Here is an 18,219-nt window from a genome sequence, read left to right as displayed (position 1 = left end):
ATGTAAATATAATAAATGGATTGTTTGAATTTGGGAAGTGCCTCATAGTTTGGGAGAAATTCTAAATGGATGGCAGCTGAGCCTGAGGCTAGAGGACAGAAAGCTTTGAACTAGAATATTGTGTGTAATTCATGCTGGCAATATTTTGCAGTGGACTTTTTACCTTTTTCTTTTTTTTTTTTTTTGCTGGCTCAGTGCATCCTAATATAGAATAATATTCTCCCTTGATTGTTCATCTTCGCAAACACAGCCATGCACACAGAAACACACCACACACACTCATGACCTTATGTTGCAGCCTGGGAAGTGGTACTATTTGCAATATTCTCATGAGCGCTTCTCTCAGACTGTGGTTAATAAGTGCTTTCTTCAGGGATTGTTGCTGAGATTCAAAGCATGTAAGCCCCTTCAGATAGCTGACACGTAGGAGCAAAGTGGGGAAGCAAGCAAAGTTCAGCCAGCCAGTAGTTCTTCTCTTTTGTTGCTGCCACAAAGAGAAGGAGCTGCAGCAAAGGCTGCAACCTGGGGTTACAAGTGGTAGCATTCAGTCCTGCACCCCTGAGTAGCTTATATTTTGCAAATCTCACATTTTATCAGGCAGGAAGCGAATGCTTGTTTAATGTTAGAAAGCTTAGCCCTGACATTTTTCTGTGCAACACTATTCTTGTTGGCTGCCAGGGAAGACCCAAAAATACTCTGCTGTGAAATCAAAATGCTGTTGAGTACTGCTGCTATTAAGCCATCACCAACTGGATAAAAAATTCAATGGGTGTTGACATTTCTCTGGGCAAGGACTATATAATTGGGGTTGTATTAATTAGATGTATGGGTTTGGTAACACTAGTTGTAGAATGGACTTAATTTGCAAGAAATGCTTCTAAAAAGAGGCTGAATCTTGATATTTTATGTAATCTCAGAACAATCATATCAATTTCTCTGTTCTAAAATTATTAAAATGTTTAAATGGTTTACTAGGAATAGCTACAAAGCAGACTTAGACATCACTGTGTAAAGAAAGGGACATTAGATAAGTGAGAAGCTTGATGGTATCACCTGCATTATGGTTTTATTGGCTGTCCTTTGGGATTCCAGGAGTGACACATTGATTTATTTGAAACTCACAAGTAATGTGCCTTTTCTAAAGTCCTGCTTGGTAAAACCTGCTTCATGCAGCATCACCATATAGATGAATCACAGGCTTTCCAGTAGCTCCTTGACCATTCACTACTCTGAATATTAAATCCCTGTTTTATAAGTGTGTTTTCCTCAAATCACATTGCTTTTAGGCCACAGGCAAGATGGATGAGAGCCAGTTTGTAGCTGTCACCAGCACCAACGCTGCCAAAATCTTTAATCTGTACCCAAGAAAAGGCCGGATTGCTGTAGGATCAGACGCCGATGTTGTTATTTGGGACCCGGACAAAGTGAAGACTATCACAGCTAAAAGCCATAAATCGGTAAGGAGAAGAGGAAAACCAGCTAGGACAAAGAAATGTCACTGTTGCTTTTCAACTCTTGATCTAATGTATGTAAACAACAAATGCACTGGATATGGAGTGTGGAGTAGCTGCCTACTTCTGCTCTGGAGTGGGTAAATATTTCAGGAGATGAAGGTACTAAAACCTTGCACTGGAAGCAGTGGGATGAGGAAGGATTTATTTTCTTTCTGCATATACCATTCACTGTTTTTTGCATTCTTGTGGCAGGTCTGTAGGTAAGTGTGAATCAGCAGCTCTGCAGCTAGGGTTAGTAAAGCTGTGGTGATAAAACAAAAGCAAGTTCACACTAAAACAGAATGTGCTTACCTGAAAAGCAGCTGGTACTGTAAACTTGATTAAATCAACAATACTCTAAAATACAAGTGATGATTGAATATTTTGATAATAGAGCTCTGATCAGCCTCGTGGCTGGGATTTTCTATTTAATTCCAGAGCTTTGCCACAGCCTTCTGTGCCCTAGTGCAGAGTTCCAGTGACTCACATTGACTTTGATTTTGGCTGTGATGGGTCTTGTGTGTTTGTCTCAAAGTTACTGCCTTACTGTTCACTCTTTTGGCCTTTTATATTGGGCAGTTCTTCAAAAGTTTTACTGGAAATGCAGTAACGTGGTTTGTATTAAAAAGGCAAAAACCTTTAGAAACCTTTAAAAAGTAAGTTTAGGTGATTCAGTTTCTATTTCTGTCTTGGGATCTGTCTGTATTTTCAAGAAAACAATAATCTCCTGTCCTTTGACAGTCATTCGCATTTTGATTCAGGCTTTTCTGGTCCATTCTTGGGCCTTTTCACTCAAAATTATGTAGCTGGCCCTTCTGGTATTCCCTTACACCGTCACAGCAGATGCATGGCAGGACCGTGTTCTCTGTGTATGTGGCAGCTGAGTGACAACTTCCTTCTTAATCAGGTTATCATACTAGTAGAGGCTCTGGATAAATACAGAAAGTCCTCAGAAACAAACGAGAGAAAGCCTTGATCACAGAATTAACCAGATTAGAAAAGACCTCTGAGAAAATTGAGTCCAACCTATCAGCTAACCCTAACAATTAACTAAACCACATCACTAAATGCTACATCCAACCTCCACTTAAACACCTCCAGGGATGGTGACTCCACTACCTCCCTGGGCAGCCCATTCCAGTGGCCAATCACTCTTTGATGGAAAGTGAAAAGGAAAAGTCTGCTTCAGGAAAGTCTGCTCAGAGAGACTCTTCAGAATCATTTTGAAATGCATTGCTTTTTCTCCAGACAAAACAATTGTGTACAGAGTTTTATACAGCCTCAGTTGTCTAAAGCAATGACTACAAACACGGAATATAAGTTACTGACTGAAAGAGATCTTGAACCAAACTTGCAGTGAGTGTGTTGGTTGATCCTCAGGCTGTTGAGTACAACATCTTTGAAGGAATGGAATGCCATGGTGCCCCACTCGTGGTCATAAGCCAAGGGAAGATTGTGTTTGAAGATGGGAATCTGCACGTAAATAAGGGAATGGGCCGCTTCATCCCTCGCAAACCTTTCCCTGAGTACCTTTACCAACGCATCAAAATCAGGAATAAGGTAATGGCAAGTATACTTTTGTCTTCTCTCTAGTCATACCCTCTTGCAACCACAGTACCACAATTTTTCTTAGTCTTGTACTAATGTGAGTCCATAATGGATGCACTATATGCCTGACTTGTTCCAAATGTGATCAAAAAACTGGTTCCTCTGCAAGTGTGGACTGATGTAACTTCATTGACACCTTGAGCTTCAGTGGGTAGAACATATAATTGCCAGTTGGACATAATTGCCTTGTGTGCAGGCTTTTGAAGGGAGGCAAAGTAGTGACAGAATTTACTTACTTGGGAAGAGGTAGCCAGAAGAAAAGCAGAATTTTAAGTTGTTGCTGGCTTTCCATACTGAACAGCCACACTGCAGAGAAGAAAAGCAAATAAGCCAGAGATCCTCATTATATTTGTTGTTGATGCATTTGCTGTGCTGAGCATAAATTAGCAGCAGCATTCACAGCTCAGGAAACTTTTCTCTTGTATTTAATAAAAAGCTTGGGAAAAGACCCAAGATTAAGACTCAGGTGACTTCTGGGCTTGAATTACATCAGTGCTCCTCTGTTGAAAACCAATTGGGTTGATAATAGTTGAGGGTTGTTTGGATGCTGCTTCTTGCTGTTAAGGCGTAAATTTCAGTGTGTGAGGATGGGAAACAAGGCAAATTGACTGAACCTCGTATTTTCTTCAACCAACCATAGACCATAGGCTGTGGGGTTGGCAGCTGAAACTGTCTGCAAATGGGTTGATAGCTTTTATCTTTGATCAAGTGTTACACAAATTGTGTGAAGCTGTGGGATAAGAGAGGTCTGCTGTCCTAATGTAAAGAGAGGCACTGTAATAATCAAATGCATCTGCAAAGGAGTTTTGCAAAATACCAAGCAGTTGGAGTTTTTTTCCAGTCTCCATTTAGACAGTGTGGGGCCTCTCTCCACATCTGCCTCTCCAGGCTTTAGTGCACATGGTGACTGTGTCACGTAAATACTGAAAGCAACGTTTTAAAAACAAGTAAGGTGATGTCTGAGAGCAGGAGTCTGCACAAAAGTAACCAGGTTAAGTAACCTGCACCTTGCAAGTGGGACTGGATTTTAGGAAAGACCTTGGATTTTGAATATTCAGGAAATAGTTACCTCTAGAGAGACTTAGGCGTGCGAAAGGACCAAGAATAGAACTGGTTTTGCTCTTGCAGTTTTTGCGCTTGCAGCTCCCTCTGCTGTTTGCTGAGAGGGAGAGCAGATTTATGTCCACAGTTCTTTTCGCACTATCAAATTTTAGTGACTGGAAATATGTAGCCAAACACAATGATGCTTATATCAGCAGCCATTTCAGTATGTCAGTGCATGACAAAGGAATATAGAATAATACATATCCAACAAGGAAGGGGCTGCAAAGCTGTATCTGGCACAGGATAGATTTATAAATTTACCCCTGGAGCAAGGATGGCAGTGCAGATTCCTGCCCTTGTAGGTCCCTGGAAGATGATTAGTGTCGTGATTGGCAGCTGCTCCCTTCTGAGCACTGGTTTTGGATCATCTGTGAGATGATGGCTTTTCTGAGCCTGATATCCCTGCCACTGAAAGCAAGGAAAATGCATTTATTTCTGTAAGAGCTATACTAAATCCCTGTGAATGTCACTGCTAACCTGTCAGGGGAATGTTTCTGAAACACTAATCTGGTAAACCACAGATTTTGTTTTAATGACCTTAGGATTCTGCAATCCTGTGGTTCCTGGAAATTTGCACTGATTTAAAAAGATAGATTCCTGTGGTTTTGTGAGACTGCTGTGATTGTCTTTTCTCATATTCCTTGTAGAAACTGCACAGGGATGAAATCTAGGACATCAAACTGAAATCTGAGCTTAGATGACCCATAGGACAAGTAGGGGAAGCTGGGTCCCATGCTGCAGTCTACTGTGTAACTGCTTTTCTAGTTCATCAGAAGAAGTGGGGAAGTGTGAAATGTTAATTTAAGAATTTCCACCACTTTTCTATGAGTTCTGCTGGAAACAGTGATAGCTCTGAGGGGCAGAAGCAGAGAGAATGCAGTGTAGTGGGTACAATCTGGATAGTGATGTCAGTCTTGCAACAACCAGAGTGGGATTCAGCAACTGAATCAGCCTTGCTGAATACTCTCTGAATGGAGGAAGAGATGATGGTGACTGACGTTACTTAAAATAAAGATCTTCAGTCAGATCTGTTCATTTCATTCCCATTTATCCCCACTGACTTTGAAGGATGCCTAATAAGTGTTTTTCTCTTCCAATTTGCATATATATGTAAATGGAGGGAGGAAGCTCTTTAATTTCCTTTATATATAAAGCATACTATAGCATGCTGAAACTACAGATGTGTTTTCTCTTCAGCTAACGCAGAGTACAGCTCTGTGCTCAGTGGCCTCTGCATATAGGCAGGACTGTCACCAGGGAGTGTTACCAGACCATTCAATATCTGAGTTTTTATTCCCCTCTTGATCTAGGTGGGAGTACTGCAAGGAGTCTCCAGAGGAATGTATGATGGGCCTGTGTATGAAATCCCAGCCACGCCAAAATACGCAACTCCTGCACCCTCAACTAAATCCTCCCCTGCCAAAAATCAGCCCCCACCGATCAGAAACCTCCATCAATCTAATTTTAGCTTATCAGGTAAGTCATCCTGACTCAGTGAAAAGGACTTACAGTCTTGAGTACGGGTTAGTGGTGATAAATTTCAATTAAATTATCTCTTATCAAATATAAAAGGATTACATACTTATATACACATGCCTTTTCCTACTTATTTATATATGTAGGTGTCATTTTTATACATTATTTCCATAGGAATATTGTACAAATTATCAAATATTCAACATGTTTGCAATCTAGCATTTTTCTCTGCATGCATATTAATTGCTTGAGCCATTGCTGTTAGCTGGATGATGTGACTGAGGCCCTTTGGTGGTATCTATGATGGGATTTAGATCTGGCACACCTCAATATGGCTCAGACATCTTAGATGTCTTTCTTGCTACATCAGCAGAAACTTCTAGACATGGAAAACTCAACTGTCCTTGTTCATGGTCAGAAAGCCATCTCTTAATACACAGACTAGATTATTTCTTGTCCTCTTTGCTCTTTGTGCTTGTTGTGGTTTTTAAAGAGAGCCGACAGAAATTAAACTCTCAAATCAAATTGGAGAGAAAATACAGAATTATATTTAGAGAGAGAAAATACAGAGCTAGACATTATAAAGCAATTACCCCTGCCATGGCAAACCACCTTGAATTTTTCCCCCATCCCAAAAAACCGAAATCTAATACTCCCCAGTGCTCCAGTCCTTCCCCCCCCCAATGCCTCTACCATCCAAAGAGGCCTAAACAAGCCTCTGGAGGCCTGCCGCTTACATGTTCCAGATAAAGTGGCTCCCACCACACACACAGGGCAGGAGGAGGAGGAAAGGAGAACGAACTGACCTTGTTGTGAGTCTATAAATGGATAGCAGAATTATGGGATTGAATAATAATCTTCTAGTCTCCAGAAAAAAATTTAACCCTATAGCCTCAACCTGGGACATTCCTTCCACCCCTATATTCACTCCCATAATTCCTGCTCATTGCACTACCCATCTAACTAGAAATAGACTTTATATAGTGAACAGTGCCATCTAAATCCTGCATCTTTCTGGTACTTCTCTTCAAACCCATCTGTCGCTCAGATCCTGGACACAACTCTTCTCATCCAGTGGGACTTCTCCGATGACACCAACTATCTGAAAGAGACTCAATAACAACTTGTACATACTTTAAACTCAAACTGTCTCAGCCCAAGTCAAAACTTCTTTGCAGAACACACTTGATCTTACCACCTTCCTGCATTGACCAACATACATGTCCTGGACTTCCCCCACCAGGAAATAACCACCCCTTGGACAGGTTGTATTCCCACCCAAAGGAAGAAAACACCCATACAATTTTCCCAACAAATCTTTTTCACAAACAAAGGAACTCTATTTCCATCTGCATTGTGCTCAGCAGCACTCAACATCAAATAATGGACAGTCCCAGTCCATTCTCACGCAACTCTTTGCAGTCTGTGCATCCAAGCAACCGCCCACTGCAAAGTCTCAATTACTCATTGCAGATTCTCTCAGAGTCCTTCTCTGCACAGTCTGGCTCAGTCTGCAGTCGTTGCAAAAGGCATGTCTCCACCCCTGGGGCAGTCAAGTGGGGCAGCTAAGTCCAGTTCATTTCCATTCTTCAAGCTGTTGCTCCAGTTTGCTTCTCATGCATGCAGGAGTGAAGATCCCTTCATCACAGATGAATTCCATCTCTCTGTCACAGATGAGTTCCAGTATCTACAGGAGTCCCATGCTTCTACTTGTCTCTTGCACCAGGCCATCCACCACCCCTGAGGGTACCGTCCTGCAATTCCTCCGCTGCACAACCAGAAGCGAACCCACCACACCACCAGTCCATGCCCTTATCTTCCTTCCCCAATCTGAACGAAATCGCTTCAGATTTTATTTAACCTTTCCCAGCACCTCTCCCTCCACCTTCTCAACAGACAACCGAGAAGGCGGAGGTTCTGGCAGTGGATGAGGAGCAGGTGGCAGCATAGGGAGGAAACGGGATCAGTGCCATTCACTGCAACCACTGCCTGAGCAGGAGCGTCCATCCTCTCCGCTGCCTCACCGGCCAGAGGAGGCGCTACCGTCAGGGCACCCCTGCGGCTCGCCCTGCCGCCTGAGCTCGGCTGCCGGGCTGCTGCTTCTGCCTCCGCTGCAAACTCAGCGGGGAGACGCGGGGACACACTGCCCTTTGCCGCTACTCCTGGCTGGCTACTCTGTGCAGAACCGGCAGGAGTGCTGGGGAAGCGGGGCAAGCCCCCTCCCATGCTCGGATTCTATCAGGAGGGGCAGACACGCGCGGGTTTGCCTGCTCCGCTCTCCCCCCCGCCCGCAGCTCGCCCCGGGCAGGGCCGCTCGGCACCGGGCTGTGGGGCAGCGCGAGCCGTGCCCGCTTCAGGGGCGGGGGTCCCATATCCTCCTCCGCCATCTCTGGCCTCTCGACTCGCTTCTGGCCGCTTCTCTCTCCCCCCTCCGCCACCCAAGAGGGGAGCGGCTCACTTCTCCAAGCCTTCCAGCTCTCCATGCCAACTTCACTAAGAGGCACCATTTCCCCCCTAAGCTTTAATTCTGTATTTTTCTCCGATTCAGTCCGTGCAAACCCAACCATCTGGATTCCCCGTGCGGGCCGCCAAAAATTCTGTCATGGTCTTCAAAGGGAGCCGACAGAAACTAAACTCTCAAATCGAATTGGAGAGAAAATACAGAGCTAGACATTACAAAGCAATTACCCCTGCCATGGCAGCCCCCCTTGAATTTTTCCCCCATCCCAAAAAACCGAAATCTAATACTCCCCAGTGCTCCAGTCCTTCCCGCCCAGTGCCTCCACCATCCAAAGAGGCCTAAACAAGCCTCTGGAGGCCTGCCGCTCACATAGTCCTGATAAAGGTGCTCCCGCCACACACACAGGGCAGGAGGAGGAGGAAAGGAGAACGAACTGACCTTGTTGTGAGTCTGGATAGCAGAATGATGGGATTGAATAACAATCTTCTAGTCCCCAGAAAATTTTTTAACCCCATGGCCTGAACCTGGGACAGTGCTTGAAATATTGTCCATGGTCCATAGGAACAGGCTGGTAAATCATCCTTTAGGGCTGCTGGAAATAATTCTTGTCATTTGAAGATAATTACAAGTGTGTCAAATCTTTAGCCTTTCAGAAGTCTACAGCCTAACTGGTAAATAAGGTGCTCCTTACGAAAAAATCACTGGATTTTCTCCCCTCTGGGAGCCACTGGTGGAGCCTTCTTCTCTGATAGATCCTGGGTTTAGAAGCTAAATACAGCTTCTAAAAGGCAGTCCAAGGGGAGCAAATATTGCAAACCCCTTTTGGTCAGTTGGGGTTGGCCATGGTGAGCACATACAGATGTTAATCTATACAAAGTGCTTACAAACTCGAACTCTAGCAAAAATAACCAAAACCTGGGACTTGGATAAGCACCCAAAGCTGTGGTTCCACCGTCCATTGGTGGCTCTGAGTGTTACCAAAGCATCTACTGGTATGTGATCTGAAACTGATCTGGATCAGGCAAACACACATTGTTCTTATGAAAACAAGCACAAGCAGAGACTACAATGGCATTTAAAAGGATCCTACCCTTTTATGGTAGACTTACATTACCTTTAGGAAGTAAGTGTGAGTGGGCAGTGTTTAGCCTGGGCAGAAAGTTTGCTTTACCTTTCACTATTAAGGTTAACCTTAAGCTTAACCTTTCAAGATTTTAAAACCTAGTTTGAAGTGGATGTGAATTCACATCAGCTCAGTGCTTCCTTTCTCATGGATTCATGATCACTAACATCAGATTTAATGCACTGTTGGCCCATGGACTCAGCAGGGACAGAGATTCCAAGTCAGTGAGGCAGGTCTGAAAAATCCGCTCTGCGTATACTTGGTGTTGGGGTTTCCTGTAGTTAGTTCTATTTTCTATCAGAGTCTGAGCTCTCAAAGGGAATCCAGTCTGCAGGATGTCATTCCTGCATAGGCTCTTCCTCAAGTCAGTGGAAAACAATTTGCCATGTAGGGTGATCAGTCTGATCCAAACATGTGATCCTTCACTTCTCATTAAAGACAGCTGGAGCTAGGCACAGAAATGTGCCTTGTAAGTCTGATTAATGCTTCAGTCAGGGGCTGGCTCAAGAGAAACCAGTCGAGGGTGGTGTGAGGGAAGCATAGCTGGAACTAGCCAGGTAAAATCTCCCTGCTGCTGTTTTACTCCATTTTGTAGCTCTGATTGCTGACGTTCTGTCATTGCAGGAGCACAGATAGATGACAACAACCCACGCCGTACTGGCCATCGTATCGTGGCACCTCCAGGTGGTCGCTCTAATATTACCAGTCTTGGCTGAAAAATGATGATGGACAGAAACACCACGGTGAAGGCTTATGGGAATATGTCTGTTCCCTTCAATATCTGTGTTATCAAACCCACAGTTTTATTTGGTACTAATAAAAACTGAAATGTCTTTTTTTTTTTAATTTTTTTTTTCTTTTTTTTTTTTTTTTTTTGTATAGGAAGAGGTGATAATAGTGTGGTGTGTTTGCTTGGAACTACTTGCCTCACAATTGTGCTTTCATGCCATAGTCACCTTAAAGCATGGTGCTTCCATTGCCCCTTTAGTGACTACAGGTTTTAGCTTCGTCTTGTAACTGAATGATGGTTCCTTTGCACCCTTTTGCTGTATTAGAGTAGTTAATGCATGTTACTGAGTTATTTATGCAAGTTGCATTCTGTGAGTGAGTCCCTTTAGAACACGTTGCCAACAACTGACTAGACACAATGCCAAGGTTGATGTTCGTATTTGAGAAACACCACTAAAAAACACTTATGAAGGAAGAAAATGACCATCTTCAAAGTATGCAGTAGAGTAGAATAGGCAGCTTCTGTTTCATCTTTAATTTATTATAAACCCAAGAAGCACTTCTCTGAGACACAGAAAATGATCGGGACACAAAATGACAAATGGTCTCTGTAGCACCTGTCTGTTCCCACTCAGTATGTTCCAAGTCTGTGTCCTTCTTGTTTCCATTCCAGACGGAGCCATAATTCATACATACCAATGCCATTGCCACCCCTGCAGGGATTTCTCCACCCGGGCAGTAGTGCTCTCCTTCTGCATGTGATTTTTGGTACTTCAGATAATCCAAGTTGCTGTCGGATTTTTAAAGGTTTTTGTACAAAGTTTTCCTTTGTAATCACATGCATTTTTACTTACTCTACCGTACCAAGATCTACTAGTTGTGGTTCAATTTCTGAATTCAAAGCTTGTGAAATAAAGGAAATTAATTGATGGGTAAGCGTCTTCCTCTGCTTTCCAGTGCTGTTGTTTGATGACTGAAAATTTAGAATGCAGAAACTCAAGAGAAATTGTTTTTTCAGGTTGACATGCTGTGAAAAAAGGCACCTCCTTAGGTGACAAGGGCTGCTAAATGTATAGCTGTCTGCATGTGCATACAATTGTCCTAATTACAGAAGGCACACAGTAAATACCTACTTGCTGTTGACCTTGCAGCTGCATCTGTTTTGACCAAATGAGACTGAAAATAGCTTTCTCACAAGACCTTCAGGTGGCTTCTAATTTGCTACAAATGGTACCTGGTTGTCATCATCTTCACCTGTGGCATGGAACCAGTATATTGTGCTTCAGTTTGACCTAAGCTGTAGTTGACTTAATACTGCTCTTCTCTGCTGCCTGAAGTGAGACAGTGTTTAGGCAAGGCACGAAGAAGTTATGCTGCAGGCAAGGTAAGTGGACTTGAATTGTCCAGCAGAGTGAAGGAAGTCTGTTCTTTCTGACTCTTTCACAAACTAAAGAAACTTTTTCTCCCCTATTGCTTTTTACTTTGTCTGATTGTATTGCAGATGTGTGGGAGGTGTGGGCTGTGGTGGAGGGTGGGATGCTGTGAAATTAAGCAGGTCAGCAAATTACCTCTTGACCTTGTGCCACTTTGTCCTTGGCTGCACTGCAGAGCTGTACCAAGAAAACTCTGGTAGCAGTACAGTGCCAGAGGAATGCTTTTATCTAGCTGTAATGCTTGACTGCTTAGCATGCATCCATCCTTTCCTCACAGCTATAAATTGTGCTGGCCTGGGGCACAGTGGTACAGAGCAGGGGCATATGGGACAAAATTTTGGAAAATAGCCTAGCTGAAGCCTGTCCTCTTATGCTTGGGAAAGGAACCACTACCTTAGAAAATTCCATTTTGGGTGGCTTGGGCTGAAAACGTGGCAGTAGAGATGGTCTGAAAAGCCAGCTTTACTTCTGGCTTTGATCTGAACCTAAGAAGAAACACTGCAATTTCCAGTCTGTTGTGAACTGAATTGAGTGCTCCCAAAATAAAAATACAGGGCTTTGTCAACAGTTCCTTCTGATGAGGATTCAGACTGATGTTTCCTACTGCCTGGAGAGCCCTAGGCTTACTTGCTCACTTGATGGTTCAGGTATTTTACATGAAACACAGTACAGTAATTTGCTTATTTCAGGATTTTTATATGAAGTTATGACAATGTTTGCAGAGAAGCCTGAGGACAACGTGCCTTGGAATGACCCACAGCCACACAGGTAAGTCGATCCTAAGATGTCAAGTCTTCATTTCCCATGTCTGTTCAACCTATTTGCTCTGAGCGTTGACAGAGTTCTGGTACTCTAGCCCTGACCACAGAAATACAGGTGGTTTGTGGCAAATTTGACAGTGTGACAATTTTGGAACTGCTACTTAAAAATTTACTTCATGATTTTTTTGGGTGTGTTTTGTGCAACCTCAGACTTTCTCTGGAACTATTAGACTTGTCATGCTTGAGGTAACAAATTATCACTGTGTAACTAGTATGGGCAGAGCCTGCCTTGATAAACTAAAAGGTGTATGATAGATGTGCTTTGTAAAGCAAGTGCTCTGACTTGGGACTGCCATCTAGGTACCCATTTCCCCCCACCTCACGTGCACTATGCTGGGGACTGCTCTCAGGTGGCAAAACTATGCAGTTTATCTCCCAGAGACTCTAGGCACAATCCCTGATTCGCAAGCTAGATCTGTTGCCCCTTAAAACACAGGGAGGATACAAAAGGAGGGTGTGAGATATTTTGGTAACATTGCTAAGTAGGAGTATTAAAATCATGGAAAGATTTAGGTTAGAAGTGGTGCCATCTGGAGTTCAGCCACCTGCTCAAAGCGGGGCTAACTTCAAAACTAAGTTGCTCAAGACATCCAGCTGAAACCTGGAAGTTTCCAAAGATGGATGTTCTGCACACTCTCTAAAGTACCTATTCCAGTGATCTCTCCCATTCATGCCAAAGAATTTTTTCTCCCTGATGTATAACTGGGAAGATTGTGCTGAGAATTGACTACTGCAATAAGCTGTGCCCATTTGTCTGCTGACAAAATATTTCACAGCATCAAGAGAAAGTCTGTCTTTACATGTAGTGTTCTCTGTGGTGTCAGAAACAGCAGCCACACGGATTCAAAGTGAACTGAGGGGCAGAGGTACAAAAAAATCCACTCTGTAATGACTGTCAGGAGATGGGATGGAGATCTTGAGCATCAGGATACAGACACTGACTGTCACTATGGTAAAGCTGAGTAACGACACCACAAAATTACATCAGGCGAGGTTTAGATTGGATATTGAGAAATTTCTTTCCTGAAAGGGTTGTCAAGCTTGAGAACAGGTTGCCCAGGGAAGGAATTCCGTCACTATCTCTGGAAGGATTTACAAGACATGTAAATGTGGTATTTAGGGATGTGGTTTAATAGTAGACTTGACAGTGCTAGGTTTATGGTTGGAACTGATGACTTCAGAGGTCTTTTCCAACCTATGACTCTATGATAGAACACAGGAGTTGAACAGTGCTTAACTGAAGAGCACCTGTGGTGAGCTTAGCTTGGCATTTGCTACACGTGTTCTTTGGTCTAATGAAACTGCCTTGCTCTGTCTCTGCATCATTGACAGGAGGTACTGATAAGTGCTGTGCTATGCACAAAACCTGCATGTGACTTTAAACAGGACAGCGAGCCCACAGTATCTCAGGGAGAGTGAGAAGTTAGTAACACGGGCAGGAGTAGCAGGTGTTTTGTCAGGAAGCTGATGTGCCTGTGCAAGAAGAGGAGAAACGTTTGTAGAAACGCCAGCTTGGGGATGCTGAGCAGGGAGCTGCCTGTGGCCATGGCCGAGGGGCGGGGATGGAGAGGAGCTCCTGCTGAAAGCTGTCCCCTCCTTGGCTCCTTCCTTGGGCTCCCTAGCTGTCACTATTCCCAGCAAGCGGAGAACTTCGCTAGTTGCCCAGCAGAGGGCACTGTTGTCCTGCTTTTGGCATAATCGGAACCTTCCCACGTTTCTTTAAAGGAGCGAAAAAGCCATTTCAGCCCTGGCAAGCCACGGGAGTCACCCAGGCAGACCCCACTCGCGTAGTTACAGACCCAGCTCGTGTCGTTAGGGACCCTGCTTGGGTGACTACGCTGAATCCTAACTGCACAGAGATGCTGCTGCACTGACTGGCTTAAAATGTCATGAACTCTTAGATCAAAATTTTCCTTCTTGCCACCTGCACAGAGGGCACTGCACAACGAAGATGTTCAGAGGTAAAAAAGCTGCAACGCGTCTGATAAAAAGCACAACAAAGAGCAATTGTCATGTTCAGATCAGGAAGGCAGAGAGACCATAGAGCCCAAGTATCGAAATATTAAAATGAAATAGTACAATTTAGGAAAAAACAACAGCAACTATTTTTTACAATGATCAAGGTGAAAATGAAGTATTCGACACTTGAGTGTAATGTGCTTGGTGAAGTCATTTCTGTCTGAGGGAACGGTAATCGATGTAGTATTTTCCATCATGGAAAAGGACAGCCTTTTCTTAGCAAAATGCATCTTTAGTTTAAAAAGTCAGAACATGTTCGTTTCACGAAAGCTGTTAAGATTGCTTAAGTGGGGTAATTTATTACACAATACAGGTGCTGGACCAGCTGCTTTGCATAACAAGAATTCCCACAGGAAACATAATGAGCATAACAAAGTCTGTTGGAAAGTAAGACGGTTAGAAACTGAAGTATAGAAATTGAATCAGTAAACTGGTCATGTCCCATTCTTCCTAAAAAAATACTAATTTGAAATATGAGGCAAATGCAAGAAGTACACTTCTAAAAATCTTTGTATAAATTTTCAAGTGTCCACAGCCTTGGAAGCACTAAAATATATCCAAAGTGAGAAAAAATGTAATCTTTTGATATACCAATATCCTCCAAAGTCTGTTTATGTATTCTTTACAATCCTGTCTATTTTTATTGGTTCAAAGGAGCAGTTACAAAATATTAAGACCTGCTCAGCCACATTTAGGGCTCAAACCCAACTGGTATATCATTGCTGCAATGAAACCTTACCGAGATAAACCAAGCTGGGCAACCAGCCTAGTGAGGATCTGTTCTTCCACAAGCCCACTTTCCAAAGTATACTCCTAATCTAAAACTCTCTCTCCTCCACATCCCTGAAGCTATCTGGAAGAGCTTACATGAAAGACTTCATTGTTCCCCCTTACCAAAATCAAATGGGAATGTTTTATTAACAGCTAAAGGAAGCCAGAATTGATTCTTGGTCTGTAGCTAAAGGAGATTTCTCGGTTATTATTGATGTTCTTCGTCGTTCCTCAGTATTTATAGCTGCTGAGATTCCCCAGAAGAATGCTTTGGTACTCTGTGTTCAGTTCAGACAGCTTACATAAAAGCTTTTACTACCTGTTGCCTCTTTTTTGCAGCATCTTTGAGTTTTTCCTTGGTTCAGTCTCCCCTTCATGTGGATGCTGTAACCTCTCTCTGAAAACAAAAAAGTAAACCAAGATTGTAGACAGAGTTTTTTAAATGGTACAGTTCTCTCATAAATTAATTTTGGTAAGAGATGAAAGGCACTTGCTATGTAATTATAACTTTTACACTCTCTGCTTTCAGCTGCCTTGGAGGCTGCCAAAGCAAAGTTGCATAAAGATAAACGTTCCTTTGTTGGGTCCCTGTTCCCTACACATGTATCCCTTGTTGGCTGTGGGAAAGGAGTGTGTGAAAAGGGTTGATGCCATCAGGGAAAGGAGCCATCTCCTGAAGTCAGTCCCAGGCTGAGGTCACTCAGGGGATAAATACTTTTCCCCAAAGGCCTGCGAGTCCTGAGAACCAACTGTTTGCTTTGCCTGTCAACAGGATTTTCTCTGCTCAATATATCAAGCCCCAGTGACCAGCTGGCTGGTTTGATCTGCCCGTAGTAATCAGCTGGCATCTTTCAGGTTTGGAGCCATTTCTTCTCCTCTAGTTAGCACCCCAGCATAAGCCAACAGAAACATCTATCAAGAAAATCATTGTTAGAGCTGCTACCCTCATCAGCCAAAGACTGGCACTTGCCTTTGTTGCTGAAATAAAGGTGGAAGTTGAAAGCCTAAATACCACAGACCATATTTTGGTTGCTGCATGTCGGTGTAGTTCCATTGGATTCACTTGTCTCTGCTGATTTATGCTGTCTGTGCCTCAGGTTTTTAAAAAGGCAAACTAATTAAATGAAATTTGAAAACAGGATTCCTCATTACCTAAAATCAAAGTAATTTATAAAATACATAACAGCAGGGACAAGTAAACCTCATGATTTTCATACATTTAAAAAGGAATAAGGGGTAAAAAAAGGCCAAGTACATGTGAGAATTAAAGGAATTATTAAGGAAGAAGCTCTGTAGGCTTTGGATTTGATTGACATATCTGCTTGTGAAGAAGATTTTTACTGCTTTATATAAAAAGTTTCTTCATGTGTTATTTTTTTTAAGCCTCTACTGTACCTTCATAAGCCAGAAGTCTGTTCAGGGAGCTCTTGAACATTTTCATGAGAACCACTTTTGTCTGCTGATTCTGGTGAGTGAAAGGTCCTTTTTTTGGAGTGTTTTTTCTCCCCTGAATTGCCCAATACATGTGGATTAAAAACAAACAAAAACCATAAAGAGAAAGTAGAGCTTGTTTGGGTTTGGTTAACCTAAAGCAAAAAACCCAACATTTTAGCACTTTGTACATGCACATTAGTATTCCAAGGAAAGCATTCTGCTTTAGATTCCTCTAGAATAACAGGAGGGTTTTGCCATCAGTTCTCACAGAACAGACCTTAAAAGTTCACACTTGCTAAGTACCAAAGTCAGCTTTGAGGTTCAACAGCTGAAATCTCTATCATAGATTTTCATAGCAAGTAACTGAAAATAGCTTTTCACTACCAGCAAACAAAAAAACCCCACCCAGTTCATGTGATGTGATTCAGCACAACCTTATATTAAAATGTCACTCCTTCTAGGGCCACCTTTTCTGGAGTCAGGGTGCCTCCCAGGGCAAACAGGTCTGCACCCTTGAAATAACTGACTGGGGAGAGAGACTTGTTCAGGTGAGTGAGCTGCTCTTCCCTTTTGGGCACATGTCTTGCTGTCAGCATCATTCAAATGTTTCATTCTGACAATGACAGAAGGATTGGATAGCTCACAGGATGACAGTTTGCATGCTCCACCCTAAATGTGGATCAGCAAACACAGCTGCTTTTCTGACTATTTATTCCTAAGTATTTATTGAATAATGAATTGGTCTGACTTGTTAAAACTGCAGTAAATCCATATAATACTTTAAGTTTTCTAATTCAGTATGATTTTACTTTTGAGTATGTGTGTAAGAAGGTGATTGTTCCATTCTACCAGGAGAATGAAAGCTGGGTCGTGAAGAGGAGGCTCAGAGGAGACCTTATTGCTCTACAACTACCTGAAAGGAGGTTGTAGCCAAGTGGGGGTTGGTCTCTTCTCCCAGGCACCCAGCAACAGAACAAGGGGACACAGTCTCAAACTGCGCTAGGTAGGGCAGGTTTAGGCTGGATGTTAGGAAGGATTTCTCCACAGAAAGAGTGATTGGCATTGGAATGGGCAGCTCAGGGTGAAGGGGTGGAGTCCCCGTCCTTGGAGGTGTTTAAGAGGAGGCTGGATGAGGCACTTAGTACCATGGTTTAGTTAATTAGAAGGGTTAGGTGATAGGTTGGACTCGATGATCTTAGAGGTCTTTTCCAACCTGGTTGATTCTGTGATTCAGTTCTACTGTCCTCCCAAAGACTTCAGTGATTGAGGTGAGCAGATCAATTTCTAAAGAACATGATACAGACAAGGGAAATAATTTTGGACTGAGCAAGGCAAAGCCTTACTTCAGTAGACATAATATGATCTATTGCCTAAAGGACTGCTCTGAAGTGAGAATTGGTGACAATTATCTGTAGCTAAAGTACTGGGGAGCTGAGTGATCTTGGGACACTCCCTTATTTTCATTTATCCTGATGAGGGAAGTGGCACTGACAGAAATTCTTTATAGAAAAATTCATTGTGTTATAGTGCAAAATATGCACTGAAGTGTGGAGAGATGTGGGTTTTCTAAAACAAATCAGGATTGTACCAACCTGCTGGCTTGCTCCTTTTGGAAGGCTGCCTCTTCACAGCCATTGGAACTCGGGCCAGTGCAGCCAGCTCGCTCATGAAGTCCTGCTCTGCCTCCTGCACGCAAGGATCAACGGGAAGGCAGTTAACAAAAGACAGCTTGATTCTGGGTTATGTT

The 18,219-nt window shown here is 43.0% G+C and overlaps 2 protein-coding genes across 6 annotated transcripts in view; one reads left to right on the top strand and one right to left on the bottom strand.

Moving 5' to 3' along the window:
* The window catches only part of CRMP1 (collapsin response mediator protein 1), a 53,524-nt gene extending 42,601 nt beyond the window's left edge, over positions 1–10,923 (top strand). For both annotated transcript variants that reach the window (XM_064151477.1, XM_064151478.1), the window contains exons 11-14: positions 1,287–1,457; positions 2,874–3,053; positions 5,516–5,681; positions 9,890–10,923. In XM_064151477.1, the coding sequence (XP_064007547.1) occupies positions 1,287–1,457; positions 2,874–3,053; positions 5,516–5,681; positions 9,890–9,981 (609 nt within the window). In that variant the 3' untranslated portion in view covers positions 9,982–10,923. The remainder of the gene's footprint in view (positions 1–1,286; positions 1,458–2,873; positions 3,054–5,515; positions 5,682–9,889) is intronic.
* Positions 10,924–12,200: 1,277 nt separating this feature from the next.
* Positions 12,201–18,219, bottom strand: part of EVC (EvC ciliary complex subunit 1) — a 44,278-nt gene continuing 38,259 nt past the window's right edge. For all 4 annotated transcript variants that reach the window (XM_064151472.1, XM_064151473.1, XM_064151475.1 and 1 more), the window contains 3 exons: positions 18,065–18,158; positions 16,434–16,545; positions 12,201–15,435 (listed from right to left, as the gene is read on the bottom strand). In XM_064151472.1, coding sequence (XP_064007542.1) covers positions 16,436–16,545; positions 18,065–18,158 — 204 coding nt within the window. In that variant the 3' untranslated portion in view covers positions 12,201–15,435; positions 16,434–16,435. The remainder of the gene's footprint in view (positions 15,436–16,433; positions 16,546–18,064; positions 18,159–18,219) is intronic.

Source organism: Pogoniulus pusillus, chromosome 11, assembly GCF_015220805.1.
Source record: "Pogoniulus pusillus isolate bPogPus1 chromosome 11, bPogPus1.pri, whole genome shotgun sequence".
NCBI classification, from domain to species: Eukaryota; Metazoa; Chordata; class Aves; order Piciformes; family Lybiidae; genus Pogoniulus; species Pogoniulus pusillus.
This window is presented reverse-complemented; position numbering and strand designations above follow the sequence as displayed.